Source organism: Sylvia atricapilla, chromosome 3 (genome assembly GCF_009819655.1).
Source record: "Sylvia atricapilla isolate bSylAtr1 chromosome 3, bSylAtr1.pri, whole genome shotgun sequence".
NCBI lineage: Eukaryota > Metazoa > Chordata > Aves > Passeriformes > Sylviidae > Sylvia > Sylvia atricapilla.
In genome coordinates this window covers 17,678,176-17,691,663 of record NC_089142.1, presented here as the reverse complement: position 1 = coordinate 17,691,663, position 13,488 = coordinate 17,678,176, and the positions used below count along the sequence as shown (strand labels likewise).

General features: G+C 37.8%; 1 protein-coding gene across 2 annotated transcripts in view; it reads left to right on the top strand.

Moving 5' to 3' along the window:
• The window catches only part of COLEC11 (collectin subfamily member 11), a 39,221-nt gene extending 30,053 nt beyond the window's left edge, over nt 1-9,168 (top strand). Inside the window, exons 4-7 of one of the 2 annotated variants that reach the window (XM_066314852.1) lie at nt 4,204-4,275; nt 4,962-5,015; nt 6,670-6,765; nt 6,923-9,168. In XM_066314852.1, the coding sequence (XP_066170949.1) occupies nt 4,204-4,275; nt 4,962-5,015; nt 6,670-6,765; nt 6,923-7,332 (632 nt within the window). In that variant the 3' untranslated portion in view covers nt 7,333-9,168. The remainder of the gene's footprint in view (nt 1-4,203; nt 4,276-4,961; nt 5,016-6,669; nt 6,766-6,922) is intronic. The other variant, XM_066314853.1, reaches the window with a different exon arrangement.
• Nucleotides 9,169-13,488: the final 4,320 nt, after the last annotated feature.

The window sequence follows — 13,488 nt, the reverse complement described above, 5'->3', positions numbered from 1 at the left end:
ATTATGTTATAAACATAATTCTAGCAAGATAATGTTTCATTAGGGCAGTTATTTTTCTTTGCTTGCCTCTGAATAGAAACTCTTCCATTCAGGAATGTACAATACTATTTTCATTTTTATTTTGAGTGTACTTTTAAATCCTTTAAACTTTTCTGCTGCCTTCCTAGGTTGTATTTTTTCTCACTATCTTTAGTTTGTTTTGCAAAATTTCGAACAGCCCTGATTTTTAGTTAGTACAGATTGGTAACAGTTTACTCTTTTTTTCCTCCTGTTTGTAGTGTAAAGCTTTTAAAGTTTTACTTTGTCATTATGATACTTGTTTAACATGAGTGGGATGGATCATTACTGAGAGGTGTTTATTTTTCCATTACCTACTATAGTGTTTAGATAATTATCTTAGACTATAACCCCTAACTTTAAGATGTCTAATGCTGAAATTGGTTTGCCCCAGCTACGTAAAACGCCTCCTGTGATTGTGCACTGCTAATTCATATGAGAAGGTGGGATTGAGGCACCTTCAGCAAGTTTGCCAACACCATCAAGCTGTGTGGCACAGTCAACATGCTGGAGGGAAGGAATGCCACCCAAAGGGACCTGGACAGGCTTGAGGTGAGCCCATGAAGTTCAACAAGACGAAGTGCAAGGTGTTGCACCTGGGCTGGGGCAATCCCATGGACAAATACAGACTGGGCAGCGAATGGATTGAGAGCATGGAGGTGAAGAACTTGGAGGTGTTGGTTGAAGATAAGCTCAACACAAGCCAGCCATGTGCCCTTGCAGCCCAGAAATCCAACCACAGACTCGGCTGTATCAGCAGCAGTGTGGTCAGCAGGTCAAGGGAAGTGGTTCTTCCACTCTGCTCTGCTCTCATGAGAATCCTGGCTGGAGTGCTGCATCTGGCTCTGCAACCCCCAACCTAAAATGGACACGGATCTGCTGGAGGAGGTCCAGAGGAGGGCCATGAAGATGATCAGAGGGATGGGACACCTCTGCCTTGAAAACAGATTGAGAGAGTTTGGCTTCTTCAAGACGCAGAAGAGAAAGTCTCAGACCTGAGAGGACCTTCCAGTAAAGGGGAGCTCCAAGAAAGCTTTTGACAGGGACTTTTTTCAAGGGCATGTAATAATAAGACAAGGAAGAATGGCTTTAATCTGAAAGAAGGCAGGTTTAGATTAGAAAAAAGGAAGATATTTTTTACTGTGAGGATGGTGAGACTCTGGAACAAGTTTCCCAGAGAAGCTATGGATGCTCCATCCCTTAAAGAGTGTTCAAGGGCACATTGGATGGGGCCCTGAGTAACCTGGTCTAGTGGAAGTTGTCCCTGCCCATGGAAGGGGGTTGTTACTAGATGACCTTAAGGTTGTTTCCAACTCAGCCCAATTTCATGATTCTGTGATAAGATATAACTTCTTGTGGCCACTGTTCCCTCACCGATCCCTGACCTTAATCGTTGTGGATAATTCCAGCTTTTCAGTGTATAGTAGTTCTGTAGCCTGTTGACGTATTTGGAATTTTCTGATTTCCAATTTCCAATAGTTTTTTTTTTTTTTTTTTTTTTTTTTTTTTTTTTTTTTTTTTTTTTTTTAAATAAAGTGTCCTGAATGTAGATGACTATTATAGCATCATTATATCCTTTAAAAATATCATTCTCATTCAAGCCAGGCTAGCTATTTGCATTGGGAACATTGACTGCTGCGAGACTATCAAGGTGCACTGGGGAAAAGACTTTTTAATCTTCATCTATATCTTACATTCTTTTTCTAAGTATCCTCTGCAGATTGCTGTCAAAGATGGTACTAGATTCAAGAGGCCTTTGGTGTGGTTTGGTACACTTCTACTTTCCTTGTTAGGTAGGTGTCTGTGATGTCTTCTATGTCAAATCATGAATTTGATTTGATTTGTCTTAAAATCTATAAGTTTGGGAAGAAAACTACTGCTCTCTTCTTTTTAACATGATTCAATTAAATTTGTCTGTGACATGGTGAATTTTCTTTTCTACTAGATTTGTCCTTTTGTATGCCTTTTTCTTTTTCTAGGTAGTTTTATACGTTCTTACCTGTTCCAACTAATCCTGAAGAGATTGCCCGTACTCCATGACCCCCATTTATAGTATTGCACAGAGTCCAACCCCTCATTTTTTCACTTGTTTTGCAGCCCACCATTCATCTCTGGAATTTTATTTCTTTAAATGTTTATAGTCTGAAAAAGCTACCAAGAAGATAATTTAGAATTTCCTTCTCTTCAGTTCTTCCCAAATCCTTTAAATCTTCTCTAATTGGTTCCAGTGTATGCCACCTTCATCTGAGAGATGACAGATGACTTTCTTCAGTTCTCTATTCACTCTTCGTGTTTGGTTTCCTATTTTTGGTCTATGGAGACTTAATTTCTTTTATTGTCCTCATTTCTTTCCAGCTATCACTTCCTGATTTCATTAAGACTCCTCAGACTACTTTTTTGACAACTATAGGGCCACTAAAAAGGGCTTTACAAAAGGTATAAAAACTTTAGAAACCCTCGAGGCAGATGGGTCTCTCTTGAAACTTTGTGATTTATTCTGCAGAAGAAGCAGAATAAGCAAGCCCCTGGAGTGGAAGTAGGGGTTAGTCACTGTGAGAGAAACCCAAATGTGAACAGTTCTTTTAATGAGGAAAGGAGATTTAATGTATGTCTTCATTGCTTGAGATAAAACACTTTCCTTTTACTTCTGAGCAGAGCACATAGGTTTTACTGGCTGTGATTGAGAAGCAGTTAATTTTCTGGGAAGTTTCCGTGAGAAAGAAAGGGAAATAATTTAAAATACTTTATTTATATTATATTTTATTTTATCTGTGCATTAGATCTATGAGTTTATTTAATTTCAGGTGTAGCAGCCTGAAAAGAGAAAGCATTCAAACATCTACTAATCTGTAATGGTAATCCCAATTCATTAATATGCTAACCAAGATACATAATTTTCAGAGAAACTTGATAAACTGTTTACAAGATGGTACTTCCAGTAGGAATAGATAAGAGAAAAATATTTTTGGTTTCTGGTGAAAGCCTGTGTCCAGCAGTGTCTGAATTTGATACTTATTAGAAACAGAGGATTGATGGTAGGACTTGCTAATAATTAATTAGACAAACAAACTACACACATTTAGCTTCTCTCGGTTCAGAGAAAATTGTTTCTTTCTGGCTCGTGCCATCAAGTGACAAGAGTTGCTTGAGACTTCATGGAGTAATAGAAATTACATCTCTTAGCCCAGCAGCGATCAGTTTATATTCTGAAACTTGTTACTGATTTCACTTTTAAATTAAAGGTAGTGACAAAATGGGTCATACAATTACCCAGCTTTCAAAAATACTTATGTCTATCTAGCTGCAGTAGCAACAGGGAGCAACAGATCTTCAGTTGTCATAGATCCACAACTGAGGCTAAGCTATGACGTTTGGCACAAGTCCAGTTGCTGGATCCCTATGGTAGATTTTCCTCCTAGTTTGTCTCACTGTTCCCTTGAACCTGTGCAGTTGACCAGTGCATGGCAGATGTTGCTTTCAGCAGAGAAGAAATCTTTTCAACAGTCGTGAAAACAACTTTATAAATATTTTCTAAGACAGTCTTGGGCTTTGATTTCTGTAGGATGGGGGCCTCAGAAGGCTTTCATCCCTGTAGTCCCTTCATACTCATTCTCCTTTAATAGTGTGGTACAGAGGGAAACCTATCTCATATGACAGTATTTATATTGTATTTATATTGTATAAATAAGTCATTAAGCCCAAAGCCAGCCCTCAGTTACGGTGGAGTCACTGTCTGAGATGAAACGTCAGTTATGCTTGGATCCTTTAGGTTTTCTCATCTCCATGATAGTTTTAATCTGCTGATCCATGTTTGAATGCAACAATCCTTTGTATTTTCAACATAATTCTGTCACGATCAGCTGAAAGAAGTTTGCAAAAGCTTTCCCAGTGGTTTTCAGCCAAGAGCTGTTGACAATTACACCTTTATGCCTTGGTAATGTCAATCGTTTAGCAAAGATAAAATCACTGTCTAGGTTGCTATATGTAAGTTTTCACAAGGATTGAGCTAGACCTCTGAAGTTCAATTAATATTTGGGATATAGGATTATTTTTTTATTGTAAAAACTGATATTACAAACATGGTAGTATCTGAATGCAACAGACTATATTGCTACCTTGTGCTTTTCATCCTTCTGTTATGTACAGGAGAAATGGGGGACAAAGGACAGAAAGGCAGCATAGGACGGCATGGAAAAATTGGTCCTATTGGTTCAAAAGGTATGTTTAGCTCAATTGTTTCTCCGTTTGTGTTTCAGGTGAAAAATGTGTGATTATTTATGTCTCACTAAATTTTAGGGGCTTGAAAAATGGCTAACAAGTCTCACAGTTTACTCTAGTAGGAATCTTCTCACGCTATAGTCAGCCAGGTCACTGAGAGCTCAACTAGTTACCTTTTGCTATTTATTTAGTCTTAAAGCACTTGAGTATCCTGGTTTGAGGATAAACAAAGAACTTTGCACTTCCATGCAAGTGTGGACAGTTAAAGCAGATGGGAATATGTGCTGCACTTTGGCAGACTTCTTATGTTGACTACTCCATAAGCTTCCTATGTAACTTTGGTTAAGTCATTTGGACCAGTGTTTACCTAATCATCTAGATTATGATTTGAAATTTAGGTATCTCCAGCTCTTTTCCCTCTACAATTCCCTATCTGAATTTACTGGTTCTATGAAGTTTATGAATGTCAAGAAGTGGATATTGGTACATATTTTTTGGGTTCAAATTTCATAGCTTTGGCTGGCCTTTGTTGTGGAATGACTAGGACAAAAAAAATCTTTATTTTTGCTTGGGCATATTTCTACTTTCCACATTTGAATTTTACTAGAGAAAAAAATAGGTAAGTGCTAAATGAACTATTGACAGAAAAGGCTGCATTAACATTATGTTATTTTTCATGTCTTCAGGTGAAAAAGGAGATAATGGTGACATAGGACCACCAGGTCCTAATGGTGACCCAGGTAATCCATAACACATCTTCTTTATGTGAAAGACTTTTCTTCACTAAAAATGGATCTGTTTACATACTGGGGGAAATAATGAATGATTTTTTCAGAGCTACTGTAATATTTTACTATGATATTCTCAAATGACTTAAAGTCATTGGAGTTGCAGCAGTTGCTAGACTTGCAGTGTATGTGCTAAAACAGTATTTCATACTTTTTCAGAGAAAGAATCTCTCCAGAAGCATAGTGGAAAATGAAGTGCAAGACTGTGTGTATCATTCATTACCAGGGCAGAGGGATGTCTCTGCATATCTCACTTTATCTTCCAGTCAGCACAAAGGAGTAGGTTGGACACTCCTGCCCTCCATGGATTATGGTTACAGGAGCAGGAGATTGTCAGGAGTACAGATCACAGAATGGGTCAGGTTGGAAAGGGCCACATTGGGTCACCTGGCCCAACCTCTGCTCGAGCAGAGTAATGCCAGAGCACATGGCTCAGGATTGTATGCAGACCTTGAATATCTTCAGTGAGAGAGACTCCACAATCTCTCTGGGCTATCTGTTCCCATGCTTGGTTACCCACACGGTAAAGAAGTTCATCCTCATGTTCAGGAGGAACTTCCTGTGCATCAGTTTCTGCCCATTGCTTCTTGTCCTATTGCTTGACACCCCAAGCAGAACCTGGCTTGGTCTTCTTGTCACCTCTTCTTCAGATTCTTAATGGGTATAAGGATCTTCCAGAGGTATAGATGTTCTGGAGAGACAGTCTAGCGTAAGAAGTGCAAGCCTTGCAAGAGTGGCAGGTTCAGATTTGACTGAATTCATCTCTTCCTGGTGGAGTGCATTGAATTGGATTTCTCACGAGAAGATAATTTGTCACTCTAATTCTTGAGCCAGCGTGCTGTGCACGAGGCCAGCAGGCAGTTTTGCAGGGCACGTACCCTGTGCTTAGACTGACTTACACAACTAAGCTGAGTTACTGGGTAGCCCAATGCAGATTTAATAATTACATACAGAACTACAAACTGTAATAAATGCAAATGGTAATTGATCCTCATTTTGAGATTTTGTGGTCAGAGATATAACAATTATTCTTTTAGTATTCACATTCAGATTATCTTTGTCAAACTTATACCAGTTTGGGTTAATAGATGATTTTCTATTGTCTAATTTTATTGTTAGAAATATTGTAAATTCTGTATGTTCAAAAACACAGAACTGCATTTTGCAGGTAATTATGTGCATTATATGGTTGGAATTTTTTGTGGTATGTTCCTTGAAAAGAACTTGAAAACAATGTTTTTTGCTGTGAAAGAAGTCTTTGGGAAAACTAAAGAAAATAATTTTACTGAAAATGGGAATCTTTGGAAAATATTTTTAGTTAAAAACCATTCTAGGTGTTTTGCAGAGAGTATTTATCTGTGTTTAGGTTAGTGCTAATTATTCAGGGCTGAAGATTTGTAGGAAGTGAACTGAGCTGTTCTGCACAGGCCCAGACACCCCTGAGAATCATATAATGGTGCAGCGTAGTGAAGGCTCTAATTTTCTGTCTTTACTTGCAAGACAGCTTTCTCCAGGGCTGCCACGCTGGGTCTTTTCATGAAATTGTTGAGATAATTGTTGAAATTAGGTAGCTTTTTGATTTGGGTGTATCTATATCATTTTACAGGCATCCCTTGTGAGTGCAGTCAGCTGAGGAAGGCTATTGGTGAAATGGATATTCAAGTAGCCCAGCTGACAACAGAACTAAAATTCATAAAAAATGGTAGGTTAATTTTATATAACCGTTTTCCTTTCTTTTTTGCCTCATTTTATCGGTGTAATCGCTCGTAAGGAGTGTCACCGTTCCACGTCTGATTTGTGAAGCTCTTTTGGGGTGTGCAGTGACTTGGTTTATAGAAATGCGAGTGCTCACTTTTCAGCACTGCCCTCCCCCGCAGCTGTCGCCGGCGTGCGTGAGACAGACAATAAGATATATCTGCTGGTGAAGGAGGAGAAGAGGTACAAGGAGGCCCAGCTGTACTGCCACGGGAGAGGAGGGACGCTGAGCATGCCCAAGGATGAGACTGCCAACAACTTGATTGCCTCGTACATCAACCAGGCTGGGCTCACCAGAGTCTTCATTGGGATTAATGACCTGGAGAAAGAGGGGAATTTCGTCTACTCGGACCGGTCGCCCATGCAGACCTTCAACAAATGGCGCAGCGGGGAGCCCAACAACGCCTACGACGAGGAGGACTGCGTGGAGATGGTGGCGTCGGGAGGCTGGAATGATGTTGCCTGTCACATTACCATGTATTTTGTGTGTGAATTTGACAAAGAAAATGTCTAAGCTGAGCTGCTCTTTATTGTAAGAAAACCTGTTTAAGGCAATTGTGCGAGTTACTCCGTGTTTATAGAGTGCAAGTGGAATTTTGAAAGTATGCGACATCAGAGTTGTACAGCTGTAAATAGAGGTTAGGTATTTCAAATATCAGAATTTACCCTTCAGAAGGGATGACCAGAAATAAGGCATAGCTTGGTTGGCTTTTTTTTTTTTTTTTTTTTTTTTTTTTTTATGTAGGAAAATATATCTATTTAGGTAAAAATGTGCTTTGGGGCTAAATTTTTCCTTTACAACAGTTAACAAAATTTTACAAATGATTACATGACTGTAAGGGAAGGCAGAATTTGGCCTCTAGTTGTTAGAATGGTTAGAATTAAATTCCTGATATTCTTTTATCTTAGTAAAATTTGTAGTTATAGATGCTAATTACTTGTAGTGCTGCAGGGATATTTTGGCAATAAGACAAATATTTTGTATACTCCAGTTTATATGTATGAATATTACTGTAGATTTTTTTGAATGTTACAACTTTTTTTTTTTTTTTTTAAACTGGTCAAAGCAAACCAAAAAGTCATGGTTCCTACCAATTTTGTAATGTTTCTCTATTAAACTGTTCACAGATATATGACCAAAAAGCATTTAAATAAACTGAATTTTAGTGCTGAGGGAGGACAAAGTCTAGTGAAAGGTGTCCCTGCCCATGGCAAGGGGTTGGAACTAAGTAATCTTTAAGGTCTCTTCCAACCCAAACTGTTCTATGATTCCATGATTCTACGCTATGAAAATTCTTATAATATTAAAGAAGGTTTCCATCCAGATGGTGTTTTGGGGTTGGCTAAATTTAAAAGTAACAATTTGATTTTCTACATTCCTTGGTAAAAAAGGATTCAGTGCATGAAGTATTTCAGACCCTAAATAATTCCCTAAAGTAAACATTTCACATTTTTTAAGATAATCTTGGTGCATCTTGTTACAAAGCAAGCAAAATACCAGCCCTCCAGAGTTTAAGGCACCCTTCATATATATGCAATTAAGCTCATGAAAACACATTAGCTATCAGTTTCTTTCAGTAAGAAAACAGCTTACATGTTTATACAGATTGTTAAGATAATCCCCTGAAAAGCACAAAAGTTTCCAAAATTTTCCTAATTATGTGTATAGCAATAATAAGTAACTTAGCACAAATAATTTATTCACCAAATTTACAACTGCATGTGATGGAAAATGTGATATATATTAAAAAAAATCAAACCAAAACCAAACCAACATAATTTCACAAAAAAAATAAAAGATTAATTACTTTAAATCTTCCCATCTCAACTCACTGTTAGGCATAGAAAAATCGACAACATTTACAAAATCTCTGACCGTGTTTCTTTAGGAACACCTTGCTCAGTATTTTAAGATAATTTTTGTGGATAAATGATCTTTGCATAACATTCTGATCAAAATGCTTCTCTGATCATATGGCAGATTGGATAGCCACAGTGGATATGGCATGTGTTCCCAGAGTTTTCCTTACAACAAGGAAACCAACTCATACCAACTCTTCTGTGGCATGTAAACAATTGATGACCATAAATGCTGTTCATATCCACAGATACTGACATTATTTGATTTATATACTAAGAGAACAAACTGTTTTGCTTGCTATATTTACCCTGTAAATCTCAATCCTTTCTATATATTTATATATATGTATGTTTGCTATTACTTTTGAAGATCATTAGCAGTACTGTAGTATCCTATAGTATTTGACTATCAGCCCAGCTCCAGAGCAATCACTCAAAATGAATGGTCTTTTGATTGCTTTAATTTCTTTTAATAAAGATAGGTATGATACCTGTGTGTTAGTCATTCTTCCAACTGCATATTGAAATCTATTAAATAGTGTGAATCTCTTTCTACACTAATATTCAAAGACTCTATAGAATTTGCAGGGAGCTAACAATTCCAGTAGAGCAATTTGTTTAGAGTAGTGCCTTTTGAATATCATGATTGTTTCCTGCCTGCTATAGAAATCCTCAGAAGCCATTTAAATCTCCAACATACTTTTGTCAAATCATTGTTGCTGTATTAAAACTGTCCAAACCTGAGATCCAGATATTTGAAGCTCCCTCATTGTGCACTGAAGTTGCTGTTTTCCACCTAGGTTTGAAATTTTTGTTGTATTGTTCAATTTCCTCAGAAAGATGAAAAGAGGCCTTTTAGGGAGATGGGAAACTTTTTGAGGTGACAAATGCTCCTATTTTAGCTAAAATCACACCACATTTTAAAGATTGCCTGGATATATGGAACATTTAAACAGCTTAAATTTCTATTAAAATTTAGGATAAAAAGTAAAAAGCACTTATTTTTCCTAGTTTTTATGTCCTTCAAGATGTATTTTTTGCAATGCTTTATATGTGAGCTAGAAACGAAATCAGTTTTATTGTCAGATACTTGTACACTGGCTGCAGCAGCCCTTATTTCACCATTTGGGTAAAGGGAGCTAGTCTATAAGGTCTGTAGCTGTCCTGCAAGGGGCAACAACAGGACATCTGATATTTGCCCCTTTGAGGAACTGGGTGAGAAATGATGGAGGCATTGGAAATGAATGAACCCTTCATAATTTCTTTCACCCTTTAGTTGCTGATGGCTGTAGGTAGACTCCTGCTGGAGGCAGAAATCAATGTTGCATGTAGTGCTCAGCCTGCATGAAGCCTGCTGACATGCTTGGGTAGGTTTCCATTACTCTCCCTGGAATGTGGAACTATTGTTTTTTTCAAAAAATGAAATGAGTGATAATTTATTTTTACTTACGGTGTTTTCCATGTTCATTAAAAAATGCAGTTGTAGCATAATTACTCATTTTGTGTAGCTCTGCAGAAGCCTTTGGAACATGTCTGTCTGGCAAGCACAGGTGTTTCTCAGGTTATTCTTGTATGTTCTATTTTTGATGGATAATTTTACCTCATAAATATATTTATTTTATTTTATTTTATTTATAATATAAATAATAGCCCTTATTAATTTTATTATTGAATGAGGAGTGTTAAAAAGGCAAAAATAGCAGGTGGTTTTTTTTAATGTTGCCACCCTTTCATGTTTTTGAATGACTTCTTCCCATAAAATATGGATTCTGTTTGACTGTGCTCTGCACCTTCAGCTGCTAAGGCTCTGTGTTGTAGTATTGATGTCAGGGCAGATGTGCCCCCCCCCCCGCTAGGAAGGGACTTGGTGAAGATAAAGCATTTAGCTGGCTGAGTCCAAGGGGAACTCCACGGCCTGTGAGAGCTCTGATTTTGCTGTGGACATCTTGGGAGAGCGCTGGATTATGTCTGGTCCTGATCACCATCCAAATTTGTCACTCCACAAAATCACTCCTGGGTGGAAAGTGCTGCCCCCACTTGCCTTGTTACTCTGCCCAGCTCCTGGCTCACCATCCCTCATGAACCAGCTGCTGCTCACTGTGCTGACAGCTGACGTGATTATCCCTGGAAATATGGGTTTGTTACAGGTTTGTTAGGAGCAGAACCTCTCCCTGTGAGTTTTAAACATTCTTATATCACAGAGTAGAACTGTAAAAAAATTAATATTCATATGTGAGATACGGAGCATCATGTAAGTAAAATGGAGTGTTTCATTTTTCATAAGCTCAGGAAATGCCAGTTCAATGTGATTTGCAAAATAGCAGCTGGTTGGACCTTTTTTTGTTATAATTCTTGATGAAAAGCTAAAGAAGATGATATCAAAATAATTTTAATTAAAAAATACGATGGAGGTTCACAATGGAGGAAAACTTTTGAGGCAGACATTTTTCAAGATGTTTACTTCTAGAATTTTTCAGAATTTAATTTTCAGGTTCTAAAGCTTTATTTTGACCCATAAAGGGATTTGATTTTTATAATATTTTTAATAGGTTTTATAGTATGTCAGTAGCAGAGATCTGTATAATGTTTGAAATATTTTACTTTATTTTTTAGGTCTTGATTTCCAGTGGGAACAAGTTATCTTTTTAGACTTCTGTTTGCCACACTGAAAGACTGTGATATTGGAATTGTTTTTCCTCCTGGGCCTGCTATGACACTGTAAATGCTTTGAGTACAAAACAGTAGATAGTTCAACCTACATTACATAGAAAATATTCTTACTGATTATGAAAAATATTCATTTAAGTATTATGCCATATAACTCGTAGTTTATGCACTATTCCAAATGTCCAAACCAATCATTAGATAAATACAAGCCTTTTGAAAGCTGAAAATCTTACAAATATGCTTTCACCCTGAATTAAAACAGAATTTGTCAAAGTAACCAAATTTACAATAAAGCAGAATTTCAGGGTTTCCCCTACGTCCATGTCCAGATCTAGTTTTTGTGGGAAACTCAGTGACTTGTGATGGCCGTGGCCGAATCAAATCCTCAAATAGAGAATTGGCCAACAGTGCAATGATGTGTGAATTTTCCCTTTACACTTTCTGAACTGCATCCCCTTAGCCTTTGTTGGCCCAAGGGCCAGTGTCTTTTCACGGGAGAATCTGGTTTTCAGTTTTTGGCTTGCCTGTGGTGCCAACATGTTCATCACTCTACATGTCTGCCACAGGTTATGAACAGAGATGGGATTTTTTCCACTGTGGGGACCTGGAAGTGCTTGTAAAACTGGCTGTGATGGGAAAGGTATTGTGCAAAACTGGAGCTGGCCACTCGCCCCGTCCTTGGGGTGCATATTCCTGCCCAGGGAGAGTCAGTCCAGCCTACCAAGAGAAAAACTGAGATTGTTATTGTGGATAAAAAGAAACCAGAATTTTAAGATTTACTTAGGGGAAAAATGTGCAGTGAAGGGTTTTGACTATTTACTTTACAGAGTAGCTGTGAGAAAGAACACTATGCTTTTATTTTTGCTGCAATAAGAGAGTACAAATTATGTGAAATGGGAGAGAAGGTGTTTGGAGAGAGGACACAGTTCTGTGGCAAGGTGTTTTTCTGGATGCGAGTCTCCTCCTAGGCCAGAGCTTTTCTATTGGATGAGGAGGGAATCCTCTCAAGAGGGAGAGCACAAAATTGAAAAGGTGGAAGAATCAGTGAGTGGATGTGCAGAACTGGCAGTGTGTGGGATGCCCATGAGGCAGAATGTAAATGTTACCTCCAGCCATTCTCCTGCTTCCTGCAGGGAAATGTAATTATCTTGCCCTTTCCATCAAAATGTCTCACTATAGCTCTGGATGGGTAACTCACAAAAATAGACTGAGGTGACCAATTTTACGTAGTATCTGTGCCTAAATAAAGCCCAGTTTGGGTCTATGGACAAATAATAGCATCCACCACATTCTGGGTGTATTAATGCATGAAATCACAGGGGATATAATTAAGCACTGCTATTCAAAGGCTAGCTATGTAGTATTGATGAGCTTCTGGATATTCTTTACATATAAAAGTGTGAATGCTGCCAAGAATTCAGCAACAGAAGGTCTGGAGTGCAGCTGAACAATACAGGTGTTACCATACTATCATCTAGTGGCAGTAAGAGTAAAAATGAAGGAGCAGAGTGGTGTTTTGCTTCTGCTTGCATCAGTTGCTGTGTTGCAATCACTGATGCTGTATTGAACAACTGACTTCCCAGCTCTGAAGTCTTAAGTCAGCTTTCTTCTTCTTTTTGCCTTTGTGAAAAATTATTTTGAATTATTACAAAGAGACGTGCACTGATTTTAAGTCCAATTCTCAGGTGGGAGTTTTGACTAAGAAGTGAGAAGTGTGCCCAAATGAGCTCAATTATCATGCTTTGGAGTGAAGAAAAAGAAAACAAGTCAAGCTGTGCTCTGCAGGCCAGCATCTAAATTGCAGGTGCAGATTTTCACCTGGCATCAATCAGCTCCAGTGAAACCAAATTGATTTATACCTGCTGAGGATTTGAGACAGTATTGTCATCAATTCTAGATCTATGCTTATTTTAGAAAGAAAGACAGAGAAGTATTTTGATATTTATAATTTATTCTGAGAATTTTAAATGTTGTTCAGAGTCTGAGCCACTATAATGCATCTCCCATGAAGATTTTGGGCAATATTTGGTTTTGAGACAAATATTGAATGTAAAATAATCTAAGTAGATCTATGATGTGGAACTTTATCCGTGCAAGTACATAAGGGGTATCATATAGAACACAAAAGAAGCATAAAAGCATT